Source organism: Camelus dromedarius, chromosome 16, assembly GCF_036321535.1.
Source record: "Camelus dromedarius isolate mCamDro1 chromosome 16, mCamDro1.pat, whole genome shotgun sequence".
Taxonomy (NCBI): Eukaryota; Metazoa; Chordata; class Mammalia; order Artiodactyla; family Camelidae; genus Camelus; species Camelus dromedarius.
The window spans coordinates 29,616,236-29,633,133 of NC_087451.1; the positions used below are offsets into that span (position 1 = coordinate 29,616,236).

Below are 16,898 nucleotides of genomic sequence, written 5' to 3' on the forward strand. Positions count from 1 at the left end.
CAGTCCTGTGAGGGGGTCCGGATCTGCTGCTCTTCTGTCGGTATACAGAGACGGAGGCCCCGCAGGTGGAAGTTACTGGGTTACCAGGTGACCTCGAGGACACCCAGAGCCACACAGCAGACTCGGGCCGCCACTAGAGGGCGTGAGTGCTCTGACCCGGAGTGTTCCTTCAAGCAGAGGCCTTCCACCTTGGGCGGCTCTCAGATTCCCGGAGCCACCTCTACCTAGACAAACTCCTGGTACAACGAGCCAGCAGGCAGTGCGGACTCCCAGCTTCGGCCCAGACCTGCCCTCTCTTGGCTGACGAGTCCATTTGTCATCACAGCGCCAACTACGTTCCTCTGTCAGAAGGCACCCGCCCCACTGTGCAGGGCCCCCTGGGGTAAGGGATGGGGAGCCCACCTCCCGGGAGCACGCAAACACTCAGGGTCCCGCAGGTCCCCGGCAGGGGTCCTCCCCACCCAGCTGTCCACCCTGCATCGTGGGACGTCCTCTCAGAAACTCCTGCCCCTGTCCAGCAGCGTCCTCTGGGGCCACCTCATCTTTGCGCCGGGGGCCTCGCAGGCCCTGCCCCGTGGCTGTGTGTCCTCCCCCACCGGCAAGTGCTGCAGCATCAGAAGCTCCACCTGAAGCAGTGGCCTTCGGCCCCCTGCGTTCTTGACCCCGGGGGCTTAAGAAAAGGGAAAGGAGCTGGCCCTTGTGGGAGCGCACCAGCCCAGGGTGAGCCTCAGCCGGGTGCCGCCCCAACGCAGGCGGGCTGTGAGCAGGCAGCGCGGCCCAGCAGAGAGTTCCCGGAGCACAGCGCCCTGCAGAGTCCAGAGCGGACGCACAGCTCCGCCTGAGGTTCTGAAGAAGACTTGGTGCGTGGATGGCTCGAGGCCGCATGCAGAGAACGCCTCCTGCAAAGGCCGGATCGCCGCCCACCAGGGGTGAACCACGTCCCGGCATGAGTGCCCGGGAGGTCTTGGAGGACCAAAGGTGAGGGGAGATGGGGCCGCAGAGAAGGGGCCTTTCCAAGAGCTGCTTCCTCCTGTGTGCCATCAGCCAGCCTGGCTCCATCCCCGTGATGGCCACCGGGGCCTGACCTGCTGCCCGAGGCCCCACTGGCCCTCCTGGCCCCTGCCCGGGGCCCTCTGGCCTCTCCCTGTGCTGGGCTTGGGGAGGCCCAGGCGAGGATGCAGAATGCGAGGGTGGGAGATACACCGCCCCACCTACCAGGGGCTGGGCTCCTGCCTTGAAAGGGGTGGGGGCCCCTGACGGCGAAGGCAACACAGATGGGGGGACACGGAAGCAGAGCCACGGAGAGCAGTTGTGGGGGAGGCGTGTTGCTGCTGCTGTTTGTCTTCCCCCCACGTTTGAGAACGAAAGGCAGAGATGGCTTTAAGAAAAGGAAAAGGGAACTCAGGTCCCTTGGAAGGCGGCGCAGGCTGCCTGGGCCTCCGCGATAAACATGGAAAGGCCTCCGTCTCCCCTTGGGCAGCCAGTGCTCCGGTTCCCTCTGGGCTTCTCCACACGTCTCACAATTTCACAGTCACTGAACCCGTTTATCTGCCTCTGTCCGCAGCTGCGTGTGGGCGCAAGGGGGCTCCTTGCTTACTTGTGCCCTGCCCCCATCACCCCATTTCTCCCACCTCACTCTCAGCTACTCCCCTAAGGGCCTTTGGGGTGGGATGCAGAGGCAGGAGACCCTGGACCTTAGAGACACACAGTGGGCTCAGTCCTGCTACTGGCAGGGCAGAAAGGACATCCCAGCCCGGCCCCAGATGCCCCAGCTTCATCAGTGCCCCCCACCCCACCCAGGGCTCTCCATCTCCTGTGTGTGAGCTGGGCCATTCCCATTGCCAGGTTGCGCTGATTGCTGCCCTCTGCTGACCCAAAGTCAGCATTGCATGCCTTCTCCCGCTAGTTTCCCAACTCCGGGTGAGTCCATTAGTCACTTGTAGCCGGGAGCAGAGGGCACAGGTGTGTGGAGTGCATGAGGTGGGGGTGTGTGACGGGGCACTGGGCGCGCCTTGACCACTGCAGGGGAGAGCCACAGCCTGTTCTAGCCAGAGAGCAGGGCTCAGACCTCTGAAGGATCAGCAGACGCACGACCGGTTCTGCTTTGATTCAGGGGCTGGGACGGGCGGTCAGGAGGTCAAGCACAGGCCTGCTTGCTGCCTGGGACAGAAAGAGCAGGACAACTGGGGACGGGGCTGGGCTGTTGGGCATCTCCAGGTCCTGGGTTTGGGGGAAAGACCCCCCAAGCGTCCCCAAAAAGTTCAGAGGCTTTGCCCATCAAGAGCGAGGGCCTGTGCCGGCCAGACCGGGACTCTCGGAGACCTGCCACCCGACTCCCCCCACACCAGCTGCTCCTCCACAGACACCTCCCTGCTGAAGGTGTGCTCCTGGGAGTGGGGGGCTGGCACCTGGTGAACCCCAGGCACAGGCACAGGATCACCGCAGCCCCACACTGGGGCTCAGAGAACACTCGCTCCTCAGAACCGCGCCTGCCTCATGTGGAACGGCCAACCTGCTGCGCCCAAGGTCACACGTGTCCCCAGACGCATGAGAAGAGGGTGACTTCAAACCCACGCTTGGGAGTGTGCGTCCTGTGCTTCCCCTCAACTGGAAACAGAGCTGAGTCTAAGGGACCTTCAAACAAGGTGCCCCTACCCCTGCAGACCCCCTCCCAGCTAGCCGCCCGGAGGGATGTGCGCCCAGGAGCTGCTGACACCCCTCCCCTCTCCTGCGGCACCTGCTGCCTGGGGCCTGGGCAGAGGCCTCCTGTCTGAGCGCAGGAGTTGTGGGAGCGGCCCTGTTCTTCCAGAAAGGGTGACTGGGGCAGCCATCAAGGGCAGCCACTCAGGAGCCCAGAGCCAGACCTCTGGCCCCTGGCTGCAGCTCAGCCTTGGCGAGGCCCCACCCCTCGGGCTCCGTCTCCTCCGCCACAGCGCAAAGCTCGGACACAGGGACCTGCTCCCCGTCCTGCCTCCGGGAGGCTTGTGGTACCTACTGGTCAGCGCTCCTTTAGTGGACAGACACCCACCTGGAGCAAAGGGCAGTTCCTGACAGCCAGTAGGAAGTGGTATCTGGCGTCTCTCCTCTTGGGCATCCTCAAGGTGTTTGCGTCCCAGCCTCTCACCGCCGGCCAGCTGCCTCTGCTCCTCCAGCCACATGGGAGACCATGGCCACTGGGACCACCATTTGTGCAAAGTCCAGCCCAAGCCTGGGGACCCCGCCCTCCCGCCTTGGCTCTCTCCAGGCGTATCAGACAGCCAGGCCCCTGAGGCCTTCATCTGGGGTCCTGTCCCAGAAGCAGACTCCCAGACAAAGGTTCAAGTCCAAGAAGTATATTGGGGAGGTGACCTCAGAAAACCTGGGAGGGGTGTCGGGACTTGAGGTAGAAAAGGGAAAGAAGCAATAAAAGCTGCATCTCGGCCCGTTATCCCCACGGGGAGGGGAGGGGGGCACTGGGTCAGAGGAGCCCCCAGAGGAGCCCAGCGGGAGGGAGCCGGCGTCTGTCCACCTGCCCTGTCTGTCACCAGCTCTGCTCCCGGACACTAACCACAGGCGCCAGCCCGCAGGTCATGATTACCAGGACCACCAGGCCCCTTGGTCAGTCCTCCCCGCAGTCAGCCCGGATGAGCCTGTCTTTGGCCCTAATGAGTCAGGAACCGACAAAGCTGAAGGCCAGCCTGGCTGTGAGCTGGGGGCCTGTCCCTTCTGAAGTCCCTTGGGAGACCCTTTGCACTCGCTGCCCAGAGGGCCTGCTCACCGCACGCGCCACGTCCGGGGCCTCTTCACAGCCTTGACCTCCTGGGGAGCTGGCGGGAAGGGGGGCCTTGCTTTGTGGCAGCTGTGTTTCCTGAGACCCAGGTCTTTGGGAGCCCCTTTGTTGACCAACATTCGGGTCTAAAACAAGGACCAGTTCTAAAGGCCTGGATGTGGCCACTGCCATGCCTTTGAAGACACGAAGCCCCAGAGCAGGGCCAAAATAAGAGGCAGCCCCGAGGTGGCCTCCGTGACGGGCGGCCACTACAGATGTGTGTGCCTGGGGATGGGCTCTGGGATCCATCCAGTTTCTCACCTGGCCTGGAAACCAGAACGGTGCCCGTGCTCCCAAGAGTCGCGCTGTCAGGGGAGGGGTACACGCATGGCCGCAAGAACCGCAATAGCCAAGGGACTGAGGTCAGACCTCTGTGGCCAGGCCAAGCCGCCGGTGGTGGGGGGAGAGCGCAGTGGGCTGGGGAGGCCTTGCCCTGCGGTGGCGTCCTGAGCACAGCTCGGGCAAAGGCTCCGAGGTGGGGCCCCTGAGCCTCTGAGGTTGAGGTCCTGCTGCTCTGAATCTTGAGCGAATCACCCCCCCGGATTCCCTCGAGGATCCCGGCCCCGGGATAGGGGAGTCCAGGAGGCTTGGGGAAGATCTGGTCTTTAGAGCCTCCCCTGCTACGGGATGGGAGCTGAAGGGGTCCTTCCCCACAGCAGACAGACGAGGCGGCACAGACGGACAGCCAGCCGCTCCACCCCTCCGACCCCACAGAGAAGCAGCAGCCCAAGCGGCTACACGTCTCCAACATCCCCTTCCGGTTCAGGGACCCCGACCTGCGGCAAATGTTCGGGGTGAGTGTGTGCGGTCCCCTCCATCTGCGCCCCCCGCCCGTCCCCACCCCGCCCCTAGCACGGAGCCAGGGGGTCAGAGCAGCTCCCAGGGTTTCCGGCCTCCCACTGCCCTCCGGGTCCAGCCCCTCCCTGACCCGAGCTGGGAGGTGGGAGGGCCCAGGAAGGACACAGGCTCAGGTGGAGGGATCTGTGTGGCTACCACCCCCAGCCCCCAGGCAGAAATCCACCCACCACCCTCACCACCTGTCCTCAGGGCTCATAGAGTCCCCTCAGGCTCTGGGCCAGTGCAGGCAGGTTATCACTCTGCTGGCCCGTCCTTCTGACCCCCGTACCCCCAGAGAGCACCTGGAGGGGCAGCCCAGCCTCCTGGCCTCACACCCAGCAGCCCCTGCCTGTCCTGTGTGCTGTGCGCCAGGCACTCAACCTCTCCGGCCCCGCCTCCTCCAGGCTGTGGGTGGGACGACAGAGAACACAGGGTGGGAAGCAAGCTCGCGTTCCCATCCTGGATTCTCCAGGCTGTTCCTAGATTTCTCTGTAGGACTCCAGCTGGTTGCAGGGTTACTGTGACAACCTGCAGGGCTGCCCAGCGGGTGGGTGAGGGGGCAGCAGCCTGGGTTCAGCCCCGCACCCAGGCCCCCAGCCTGCTCTGGCCCGTGTTTCTTCCCTCCCCCCATGCTGCTTCTGCCCCAGACTCTCCACCTGCCTGTCCTATGCCCCCTCTCCACTTCTGCCCCAAGTCAGGCAGGCCCTGACCCCTGAACCCCAGCCCTGCCCTCGGGTCACCCCTCAGCCCAAACAGGAATTGTCAGGCACAGGGGAGGTGGCCTCGGGTGGACCCTGCCCCCACACCTGCCCTTGCCCCATATATCCACTCCCCTTCCTGGGGGCCAGACTCCACTGGATCTGACCCAGTGGAGTGCAGGCAGGATTTAGAATCATCAGAAGATGAGGGCTTCTGCCCCTTCTTGGGCCTGGGCCTGGGCAGCTGCCAAGCCCCTCTGAGCCTGGGGCCCCTACTTAAGCCAGTGCTGTCACTAGATCGGTCCACTTGGACACCCGTCTGGTCCTCTCATCCTGGGCCTCAGCACACTGGGTCCCCACAGGCGCCCACCAGCTCTTCGCCCGGCCCCACAGTGGGGGTGCACCGGCCTCCCTCTCTGGTGCTCGGCAGGGCTGGTACTGCCTCGCTGTCTGGCTCCATGTGACTCACTGCCCCCATGTCACCCACCTCCTGAATGTTACGGGGTGAAGGCAAAACCCATCAACTGTGTGCCCTGGAGGCCTCAGGTCCTCGACTGGCATTTTAGGGGACCTGGTTCACAGGTTCCCGGTCTCACCGGCCAGTAAGGGAGACAGGGCTGCCCCTTGGGGATTCTGGGCCAGGGATGGGGCAGGTAAGGGGCAGCCAGAGCGTCTGGGCCCAGCCAAGTCATAATGTTGTGGTCGGGCAGAGCGGCCTGGGTCACTGCCCTCTGCACCCCACAGCCCAGCCCCAAACAGCACAGACGGCAGGCAGCACGGGGTCCCTGCCAGGCACTTTGTCTCTTCCAGGGGCTCCTCTCCCCCTCAGCATCCCACCTTTTAAGAAGGGCTTATCCAGAGCCCTGTACCTGTTGTAGGTGAAGCAGGGCTGGCTGTCAGCAATTTGTGGCAAAGTCCCAGCAGGGAGTGGAGAGGAACACTGGTGACACCGCAGATGGGGCCAGTGTCCTGGCAGGAAAAGCTCTCTGCACCAGAAGATGGAGAGGGGTGTCCCGGCCCCCCCACCCTGCCAGGTTACACCAAGAGCCCCTCCTCATCCCTGCAGGAGGCAGAATGGGGGCCCGGGGCAGAGGACCAGATGCGAGCAGTTGGCAAAGGTCCCGTGGGAGCAGGCAAGCCAGGCCGGCGGTCTTAACCCACCCTCACCTGTCTCCCCCACCCCCGTCTCTGTCTCTGCAGCAATTCGGAAAAATTTTAGACGTGGAGATCATTTTTAACGAGCGGGGCTCCAAGGTGGGTGCCACCCAGAGGCCGCCACCATTACAGCGCCGGCTGTAGGTCCCGCCAGGCTAACGTGTGAAATGTGCGTTTCCGTCCTGGAGAGCTTCGAGCCTGAGGACCCCTGAGCGACACGGGTGCTTGTACTCCCCGCTCCTCCGCCCGCCCCCCCTCCACCCCTCCCGCTGTCTCTGTTGTTGCCGCCGCTGCGATGCTGCCTCCTCTCCATGCTGCCCGGACCTCTCTGTCTGCACTTGGAACCCCAGCCCCTGGGCCTGGGTCCCCAGCCTCCCCCAGGGCCGCTGGCCTCCCTGGAGCTGCCTGGAGGCTTGGGGGAGGGCCTGCGGGGGGCAGGTGGGAGGGTGCTCCCTGCTCCTGGATGGGAAGACCCCCTCGGGGCTCCTGGGGTGTAGATGGGTGGGGCTGCCCACCCCAGGTCCAGAAGCCCAGCCGGGGTTACGGCAACAATCCTGGTCCCTGGTCAGGTCAGCATCTCTTTTATTGCTTTGGCCTGTCCCCTTGGGTGCCAGGCGGTCAGTTCAGGCCAGCTTAGGCCAGGCCAGCGGCTGCCCCCACCTGGGGCCTCACCCCTCCTGGGCATCCTGCCGGTGGCACCAGGACTGACCTCTGGGCTGCCTGAGTCTCTCCTTCAACTCACCTGACTCAACCCCTCTCTCTCTCTCTCTCTCCCTCCTCCCCCCATTGTCCTGCCCCCTCCCACCCCCCCACGCCTCCTTTTTTTTCCTTTTTCTCATCCTATGTCTTTCTCTCCGTGTCTGTCCTTCTCCGCTCACAGGGTTTTGGGTTTGTAACTTTTGAAACTAGCTCAGATGCTGACCGAGCCCGGGAGAAGCTGAATGGGACGATCGTAGAGGGACGGAAAATTGAGGTGCTCAGATAAGTGTGCCGCGGCAGGGACGCCCTTGAGAACTGCCTCCGGTCACCCCGGGCCCCCGCCCTCCCCGCCAATGCCCTGCAGATGGCCCGGCCGGTCCTGGTGGCAGGGCCCCACTGAGGCAGGGCCGAGCACACCACCTGCTACCCGCCCCTTGTGGGTCTAGACCTCAGACTCACCCAAGGGCCCTCACCCTGCCCCCTCCCTCTCCTTCCTGGAACAGCCCCCCTCCCAAGCTCGGGCTCATCCAGACGTTGGGAGGAGCCCCGGAAGTCATGTGTTTGAGGCTTGGCAGCTCCAAGGACCTCAGCCAGCCACGTCTGTCCCCTAGTTGGGAGGGGTTCATTAGTTCCCCGGCCCCCTCACCAAGGAGCCGCAGCTGCCCAGGTCTCCCCCTGCCCACACTGCCCCCGTCTGCAGTCTGCCTCTGGTCTTCATCCCCCAGAGGGTCGGCAGCAATAAGCGGCCAGGGCCTAGAAAGGGAGCCAGCCCAGAGGAGCAGAAGGGAGAGGAGGCGAGGGGGCCCCCTGCCCCGCCCCGGGGGCTGCGTGTGCCCACTCAGGGCTGTGGCTCTGGTTCTGGGAGCTGGGCTTCCCGAACAGGCAGGGCAGCGAGGGCGGCCCGAGAAGGGAGGGGTCTTCCCATGGGAAGGGCGGTGGGAGGGCTTGAGGGGTGTTTCCAGGAGGGGAGGGGGTCCTGGAGGCGCTGACCTCGGCCAGGCTCCCGCCCAGCGCCCAGGGGCACAAGAGGCTGCGGCCCACCTGGACATGGGGGAGGCGGCGCGACCCAGACCCCTTCCCCGAGTTCCACACCTGCCCGGTTCTCTGCTCCCTCTGCAGAGGCCCTCCTGCTCCTCCCTCCTCCGTCCCACCCTGGCCCTCTGGGCAGGCTGACCGGAGGCTTAGATGTCTGGACAGTAGGACCCACCACCTTGGTGCCCACCTGCCCCCTCCCCATCAGCCTTGTCCCCACAGGCACCTGTGCCCCCTGAGGAAGGTCTCTGCTGGCCTCGAGGGGAAGGGGTGCTACCCCCCCAGGGAGGGGTGGCCACACTAGCGCCCACCACTAGGAGCACCTCGGCAGCCACTGGGCAGAGGCGTCCTGGGGACCGGTCTGTTAGCTGGGCTAGGAGCACTTTGTGCAGAGTCCGCCAGCCACCTGGGGTGCCAGAGAGTGGCTGGGGCTCGGTTTGTGGGAACAGCCATGTGAAGGGCAAGAGCCAGGGGCTGGACGTGGTGCCTGAGCCGGGGGCCAGGGCCTGGGCCAAGCGGGGCACCGGCCAGTGCTGGGAGCAGTGGTGGCCCGGGATCCCGGGAAGGGGAGCAGCATGGGGAAGAGAGGAGGCCAAGGAGGAGGGCAGGCCGTGGTGGGAGTCCAGGCTGGTGGCAGAGGCTGTCCCATGCCTCCTCCTGGGTGCCCCGGGGCCTCCTCCCCAGCCCCCAGCCCCCTCCCAGGTGGCCACGGAGAGTTCAGAGCAGGACTGGGGCAGCCAGTGGCCCACAAGCTAATGCTCCCCTCAGCCTCTCCCTCCCTCTCTCCGGGCAGGTCAATAATGCCACAGCACGAGTCATGACCAACAAGAAGACTGCGAACCCCTACACCAATGGTAAGGGGCCCAGGGGAGGCTACAGGGCCGCCGGCGGGGGTGGGAGCAGGAAGACCCCAGAATGCTGGAGGCTGGCCTCCCTGGATGCTGAATGGCCCTCGGGTCCCAGCTCTGCCACCATCAGAAGGCGATGGGTCAGCGAGGCAGGAGGAGAGCTGGGCCCCGCTGCCACCTACACTCCCACAGCTGGTGAAACCCCCCTCCCCCCATATCGAGCACAGCACCCAGAGGCCTCGGACGGGCTTCAGGCGCAGGGGGACAGTGGCCACTTCCTGGATTGTTCCTTCTTTTCTAGGCACTGAGGGAGGCCTGGGCTAGAGGCGCTCAGTATTTAACGAGCATGATGACAATTAAAGGGACAGTCCCACCCCCCCACCCCCAGGCCTTGGAAACACTGGAAGGTGGAGGCCCCGCTGGTCAGTAATGTGCGTCAGCTGAGCGGTCTAGCGTCCGCACGCTTGGCACCTGACCGTACGCAGAGACGGCCGGTTGTGAAGACAAAACTGCTGGTGCTAAACGCTGGCTGTGGCGAGCAGTGGAGGGGCCGCTCTCGGCCGCCACGTGCCTTAACTCCGCCAGGTGAGGGAACTGGCTTGAGCGTAGCCGGCAACACGCCGGGGCCTCCTTAGCCCCGTCCCCTTGGGAGGGAGCAGCAGCCCTGCTCGGTCAGGACGCGCCTCCTGCCAGGGCGCGGGCTTTGCTTTCCCACCCCCAGCGGGGACGGAGTGGACTGAGCCGCCCCCAGCCTCTTCCCTGTCTGGTCAGACGCACGTGGAGCCAGCGACGAGCCAGCGTGGAAAGCCTGGGGCGGGACAGTGAGCGGATCTGTCTCCTGACCTGCCAGCTGGGCCTCCCTGTCTGACCTCCTAGGGCAGGGCTAGGGCTCCGGCCGGTCCCTGTTTAGACTAGATTGTCACTCCCATCCTGCTTTTTTGAGGACTGTCAGAGCTCAAGTTCTTTCTGAAAATCTGGGGGTCCCTGCTTTGCACCTGTCTGCAGCGCATGCTGGGGGTGACTTCTGTGACCTGGTGCTTGGCACAGGAAAGGAAGAGGTAGACATTTTGACAGGGTCAGGGTGATCATGAGGGCTGCCCACTCCTCTCCCGAGAGCCACGCGCCCCTGCTTTCTGGGTGAACATAGGATTCAGAAGGGAATCCATCCCTGAACAACCGCATTCTTAGCGGGGAATGGGCACGGAACCCATGCCGGTTGAACGGCAGGGAGTCTGGGGAGGGGGATTTGAAAAGAATCAAGACATCACTCTGCTCATTTCTGCAGCAACAACCATTTCATTTAAACATCTTCACTGGCCTGAGAGAGAGCAACCAGGGCTGCAGTGGGCTGGCCCTGGGCCCCCTGCAGGTGGCAGTGAAGCCGAGCTCATGGGCTTTGGTGACTAAAGGTGCAGCTTGACTTTGTGAACGCTCCAGAGGGCTCAGATTCATCAGTCAGTCTAGGGGCAGAAGTTTCTGCTGCAGGAAACAAGCTCACAGGTGTGACTGGGTGTTACTATTTGCCAAAGAAACAAAGGACCCACCCAGATGGGTCTCAGGCTGCCTCTGTCATGTGGGGTCCCAGGTGGTTTCACGGGGCCAGAACAACAGGCGGATGCACCTAGGATTCCAGAAGTGGCAGAGAGAGGTGCCAGGGCCATCAGAGGCGGAAGTGCACCCTCTCAGGCTGGACCCAGGAGGGCTGCTGGACGGAACTGGGTCATTGCCTCCAGGACTCTGTTCCATCACGGATTTTCACTCAGAAGACTCAGTTCTTGGGACTGGAGCCTTTCCTCCCTCCTGACCTGGCATTTATAGAAGATCACAGAGGCCCAGCAGTAACATTCAGCACAGACATCTGGGCTGCTTGTGGGATAGTGGACCAGGGATGTGAGGCAGCACACAGTCTCCTCTCCAGTGTGGAGAAGCGCCCCGGGAGGAGCAAGGCCCCAGAAACTCCATCCTGGACGCCTCCCAGCCACCAGCCACCTGCCCAGTAGTGGGGCTGTTAGAATCTGGGTTTGGGGATCACAGCTGGATCCTCACACACTGAAAAGGGACACAGAGCTGGGCCTGGGGTGGGCTGCAGGGATGAGACCCGGGGAAGCTGAGGGGCCAGGGCTGGGCCTGATCAAATGAGCCCACCCGCCTTCACTCCCTGACCACTTGGGGCTCAGCCAGCTGGTTTCCACCCCCAGAGCCACAGGTGGGAGCAGGACTTTGCCCTTGCACCTGGGTCCCTCGTGGGAGAGGAAGACCAGCCTTGGAGCAGCCGTCCCACCTGCAGAGAAGGGGAGGCTGGGGGTCAGCGAATGGCCAGGACCCTGGGTCTAGAATCCCACTGCTGGTTTGACTCTGGCTGGAATCTGGCTCTGCCACTCATCGGCCCTGTGATTCGAGGCTGCTATGCCTCCCTGAGCCTCTATTTGCTCCCCTGTAAAATGAGAGGGCACAACACCTACCTCGGTGGTGGGTCTAGAACATGCGGTAAAGTGCTCTGGAAATGCCAGCTGTCTTCCTCATTATCCCGAATCCCAAGGCCCTTCCTCCCCACCTCTTCCCAGGGCAGCCCTCCCACCAGCTGCTTTGGGGAAAGACAGACACAGGATAGTGAGAGCAGGACTCAACACGGGGAAAGGGAGCCCCTCAGGAGCTCCGTCAGCCCCAGATGGATGGACAGGAGGTGGAAGAGGTGGCCAGCTAAGGCCACGCACTTGCCGGCAGCCCTGACCCACCTGGAAGGCAGCCAGGCGCCACACAAGACAGCTCCCACCTTTGGGCTGTCAGACGCTAAAGCATGCAGGCCACCAGCACCCCCATCCCAACTGGGGGTCTGCAGTGCGTCCCACCTTCCTTCCTAGTGCTCTTCTGTAGTCAGTGCAGACCCCAAGCTGCTGGGGCTGGTGCCCTGGGGCAGGGGAAGCCCCTGGGCAGGCTAGGGAAGAGTGCAATTTGAAAAGAATCAAGACACCAGATGATGGGGGGAGTGGCTGTGTCCCTGTTCATTAGGGAGCAGAGGGCCCTCAGCCACTGCGGCTGCAGCTTCCCAAGCGGGGCCCAGGGTCTGTTCTCCTGTCTCATCCATCCACCCTGACTGCCGAGGGAGGGGTCCCGCTGGTCCTCCGCAGCGACCACGCCCTCAGAATGTCCCCATGGGGCTCAGCCTGCAGTCTCTGGGGGTCCCAGGCATAGCGTGAGGTGGGGAGAGACTGGGGAAGACTGATTGGGTTTCTTTGCTTCTCTTCTAGGCTGGAAGCTAAACCCGGTGGTAGGCGCAGTCTACGGGCCTGAATTCTATGCAGGTAAAGTTGAGCAGCGCAGCGGGGCTGGGGCGAGCCTGGCCGGGTGTTGGGCCGTCAACGGCCAGGTCGTCCTGGGTGGGAGGCCCTGGCCTAGGGAGACGCGGCCAGGGGCGTGGCTAAGCAGGCACGTAGTCGGGTGGGTGTGGCAGGTAGAGGCGTGGTCGGGCGTGGGCGTGGCCAGGTGGGTGTGGCCAGGCAGGAGGCGTGGTTGGTAGGGCGTGTCTCGTGAGGCTGCGGTCAGGCTCCAGCCCTCCTGCTTGCCCTCCTTTCAGCATTCCCTCTCACCCTGTCTCCTTTCGGGGCCCCTTTTCCTGCAGTGACGGGGTTCCCCTACCCCACCACCGGCACAGCCGTTGCCTACAGGGGCGCGCACCTACGGGGCCGGGGCCGGGCCGTGTATAATACGTTTCGGGCTGCGCCGCCTCCGCCCCCCATCCCGACTTACGGAGCGTGAGTACCTGGGGGGCACAGGGAGGGAGGCTTGGAGAAAGGCCCAGGGGCGTGGGGAGGGAGGCCTGGGGCAGCCAGAGGGGCTAGGCAGCCTTCCCAGAACTGCGGGGGGAGCTGGGGAACCCCAACCTTCACCCTGCAGTCACCTCCATTTCAGTACCCCCACCTCCACCCTGCCACGGGATCCCAGGGTCACTGGCATGCGGGGGACGTTTCCACCCCAGGACCTCGTCCCATGCTTTCATGGGTCGTGGTCGGCCCTGGAGCTCAGTGGACCTTCTCTAAGCCCTCCCTGGTCCATTCCCTGGAGTCCAGTGCCCTTGACCCCTGATGGCGGGACAGCGGCGTGGGGTGGAGCTGGGGGGGGTAAGCAAGGTGGGCCTGTGGGCCCCTGGGTTTGTGGGAGAAAGGAGCTGACCAGCAAGGGTGTTACTTTATTGTTATACCGAAACAGGGCCCTGGAGCAAACGCTTGTTAAAATGCCAGTCCCGTGGGCAGGGACGGCACCCTGCCCCCTCCCTGCTCAGCAGACTCCGGAGCCGGCCTACCCCGCCTCTCCAGCGTTCCCACCACTTTCTTGTCCGTTTGCTTCCAGGGTCGTGTATCAGGATGGCTTTTATGGTGCTGAGATTTATGTAAGTGCAGCCCCCAGGAGGGGGAGGGTGGAATCAGGCGTTTCATGTGTGTCAGTGAACAGTCAGCGTCTCCTCTCCCTGCCCCCCCCACCCCCTCCCATCCTGGGAACCCAAGAGGGCGACCTCAGCACAGTGCGAAACCTGGCTTATTGGTGCTTGGGTGGGAGCAATAATAGAGCCCCGAGAAGCTGGATGAGCCAGGCACGTCGTCATTTCACAAGGTGCTGTGACGGGGGCAGTAGGTGACTCCTTCATCTCCCTAACCACATCGGGGTCACTGAATGAGTCCCCGAGGGCACCCCTTGTCCATTGCAAAGGCCCAGAGAGAGACTAGGAGGCAGGGGCTCCAGGGCGGACCCCTTGATGAGTCCTGTCTCTTCTCTCTCCCTTCGTGGGGCGGCACTCACCACCTCCTCTAGCTCGGAGCCCTGCGGACAACCCCCACCCCACACAAGGCCTCACTTCCATCCTGGGCGGTCACCTGTAATTCAACGAGCCGTTCCTGCCAGGGCTGAGACGTGGTCTGAGTTAATGCCCTTTGCACCTGACCCGTCCCAGGGTCCAGGGCAGCATCCGTGGCTTCGCCAGCATCAAAGTCAGGGGCGCAGCTGGCCTGGCGGCAGGCCTCTAAGCACCTCCTTTGTGTCCAGGCTTTGAACACAGTGAGACGTGTAATTGGCGCGCACCCGTGTGTGCCGAGTGCACAAATGGACGCACGAATGAATGAATGAATGGTGAATGGACACATGCCAGTTGATAGTCTGCAGCCCCCAGACCTCCACTAGACCAGAAGCCAGGAGCTCCCAGGCCTTCACCAGTTACCCCTCGCTTGGCCATAGTGCGGGTTGAAAGGCTGTATCTGCCCCACTAAGCCTGTGTGCCGTGTCCCCCCCACACTGCAGGGAGGCTATGCCGCCTACAGATACGCTCAGCCAGCAGCAGCAGCGGCGGCCGCCTACAGCGACAGGTACCTGCAGGGGTGGAGAGCGGGGCGGGGAGAGCGGGGCGGGGAGAGCGGGGCAGGGGCGCGGAGGAGTGGACGGTCCATAGGGCTGGGTTCAGATAGACAGGAAGCCTTACCCCCAGCTCAGGACCTGGCGGTGCCTCCTCCTGGTGGACACAGGGTCTGAACAGAGGAGAGCAAGTGAGCTGGGAGACCCCAAGCCAGCAAGCCCTCTTCTGTAATCACTTCCTGCCTGCACGGCAGGGGAGGCCGTGGGACACCCCAGTTCTTGGGTAGCAGACAGCTCCTCAGATGCCCAACTTGGAGGCCTGACCTCCCTCCCCGTGCTCTGCAGGCCCCAAGTGAGAAGGGTTACTAGGGACCTCTGATTCTGCCGCTGGGCAGGCCTCTGACCCTTCTCGGCTCCCAGGTCTGAAACCCTAGAGCCTCGAGGAGGGGCAGAGGGGCGTGGTGTGAGCCACTCGGGGGCAGCAGCCTCTGCGGGCTGTGAGCACACCCAGAGGCCAGAAGGTGGTTCTTTTTTGTTTTGAGGGCAGGCCCTCAGTGGGGGTGGCGTGGCCTGGCCTTGCACCTTGCCCTGTGGGCACCCGGTCTGTTGGTCGCAGAGCTCTTGCGTGGGGAAGTATGCAGGCCCCTGTGCACGGTGCACGGTGCGCAGGCAGTGGGCGCTTCATGGAGGGCAGCCGTTGCTGTGGCCTGGGGACTGCCTGGCCCGCCCTCCCAGTGGCAGGGGGCGCCTTCCTCTCAGCCTCATGCTGCGTCCCGTGCCTGGGGGTTTTGTTAGGTGCACCGCCGGCCAGCACTCAGGGTCAGCACGTGCTGGATGTGATCCAAGGGTGGCCGGCTGTGTTCCCCACACTTCCCTCCCAACAGGCAGGAAGGAGGGAGGGGCCTTGGGGTGCCGTCTGGGAGGAAGCCAGAGACCTGCTGCCACCCCTCACCTGCTCCGTCACCTCTCACACCCACTCCGTGTGCTCCCCTCCCCAGTTACGGCAGAGTCTACGCGGCTGCTGACCCCTACCACCACACCATTGGCCCCGCGGCGACCTACAGCATTGGAACCATGGTAAGGAGGCTGGGGCCGGGCTGCCCCTGTGCCGACTGCGGTGAGAAGGGGACGCGGTCAGGCCCTTAGAGGAGTGACCCCAACGTCAGCCTGGTGCCTGGAAGGACCAAGGCCTGGGTTTGAGTTGTGGGGAGGACTTGCCTCTTTGCGCCCTCATGGAGTTAGAGGGAGACAGGTCTGCCCAGATGGCCAGCTGCCCAGTGATGACCACCAGTCGTCTGGGAAGCGTCCTGGTGTGGCTTTCTGGGCCCTGTAACTAAAATCAGTCCGGGCCCACCATTCCCCCCACCAGGAAAACCAGACCAGACCTCCCGGGCAGAGGCCCCCGGGCAGGCAGGGCTTCCGCTCTTCCTCGTGTGGGTGTGTCTGCGCCACGATCCCTCTGTGTCCTGTCACCCTTGCGTACCTTTCCTCACGTCAAGGTGGGAACGAGGCCTCCCCGCTGTTCCTCTCCCAGGCCCCTGCTCTGTGGCCCCTCAGTGCCTCCCGGCTGGGGCTGCAGGCCCTCTCCTGGGAAGTTGGGGCCTCTGCCCGCTAGTTTCGGGGGGTGCAGGGAGCACACTCCTGACGGGCTTGCTGAGGCCGGAGGGGTGTGTGTGTGTGTGTGTGTGTCCAGCTGTCAACACATACAGCCCAATTCACTTTCTACCCCGAGATCTGCTTCCAGCGGACACCAACCTCCCAGGCCCACCTGGTCCCCAGCCCCAGGGGGTGTTAATGTCGGTTTTTAGCTAGCTTGGCATCCAGCATCAAAGATGAAAACATTTTTGGGGGGCGTAAAGAGGGAGGAGGTTCAGAAATGACCTGGATTTTTTTTCTACCTCCCTTGGTTTTAATTACTGCTTCCTGATTTTTGTTTTGTTTTGTTTTGGGTTTTTTGTTTTTTTTTTTAACGAGCCTCAGACATCCCAAGCAGCTTGCGGTGACTGCTGGGCGCCACTGGGCACAGGCGTCTAGGGGGCCACACCCACTCCCAGATGGAGGCCCTGAAGCTATGGCCTGCAGGCCCCTTGGCTCCAGGATCAGCCCGGCCCTCCACGCAGCTGCTAGCTAAAAGCTCTCATTAATTCTCAGAGGGTTCTCTCTTCTGTTTTGAGGTTTTGTTTTTTTTTTAAGATTTTTCCATTTTTTCCCCCAACTTTTCTTCTTTGGCACTTGCCACTTCCTTCCTTTTCTGGAGAAATTGGTGGGTAGGGTGGGAGGTTCCGGTGCAGGCCTCCCCTAACCCAGGGGAGCCCAGGGGATGGGAGAGCGAGGGTGCCAAAGACCTGTCCTCCCCCAGCAGGATGGAGGAGGTGCAGGGACCCCAGAAGGCCCCTTGGAGCTGGATGTGCAGACACAGCCCCTCCTGGTGGAGCCAAAGGCCCAGGAACCCTGACGGGAGGCCCCTCCAGCCTCCCGGGT

General features: G+C 63.4%; 1 protein-coding gene across 10 annotated transcripts in view; it reads left to right on the top strand.

The window, feature by feature from the left end:
* Positions 1-16,898, top strand: part of RBFOX3 (RNA binding fox-1 homolog 3) — a 393,881-nt gene that overhangs the window by 373,315 nt on the left and 3,668 nt on the right. For 6 of the 10 annotated variants that reach the window (XM_064495431.1, XM_064495432.1, XM_064495427.1 and 3 more), the window contains 9 exons: positions 4,465-4,602; positions 6,544-6,597; positions 7,379-7,471; positions 9,023-9,083; positions 12,326-12,379; positions 12,697-12,829; positions 13,284-13,464; positions 14,367-14,431; positions 15,416-15,494. In XM_064495431.1, the coding sequence (XP_064351501.1) occupies positions 4,465-4,602; positions 6,544-6,597; positions 7,379-7,471; positions 9,023-9,083; positions 12,326-12,379; positions 12,697-12,829; positions 13,284-13,464; positions 14,367-14,431; positions 15,416-15,494 (858 nt within the window). The remainder of the gene's footprint in view (positions 1-4,464; positions 4,603-6,543; positions 6,598-7,378; positions 7,472-9,022; positions 9,084-12,325; positions 12,380-12,696; positions 12,830-13,283; positions 13,465-14,366; positions 14,432-15,415; positions 15,495-16,898) is intronic. The other 4 variants (XM_064495429.1, XM_064495434.1, XM_064495426.1 and 1 more) reach the window with 3 other exon arrangements.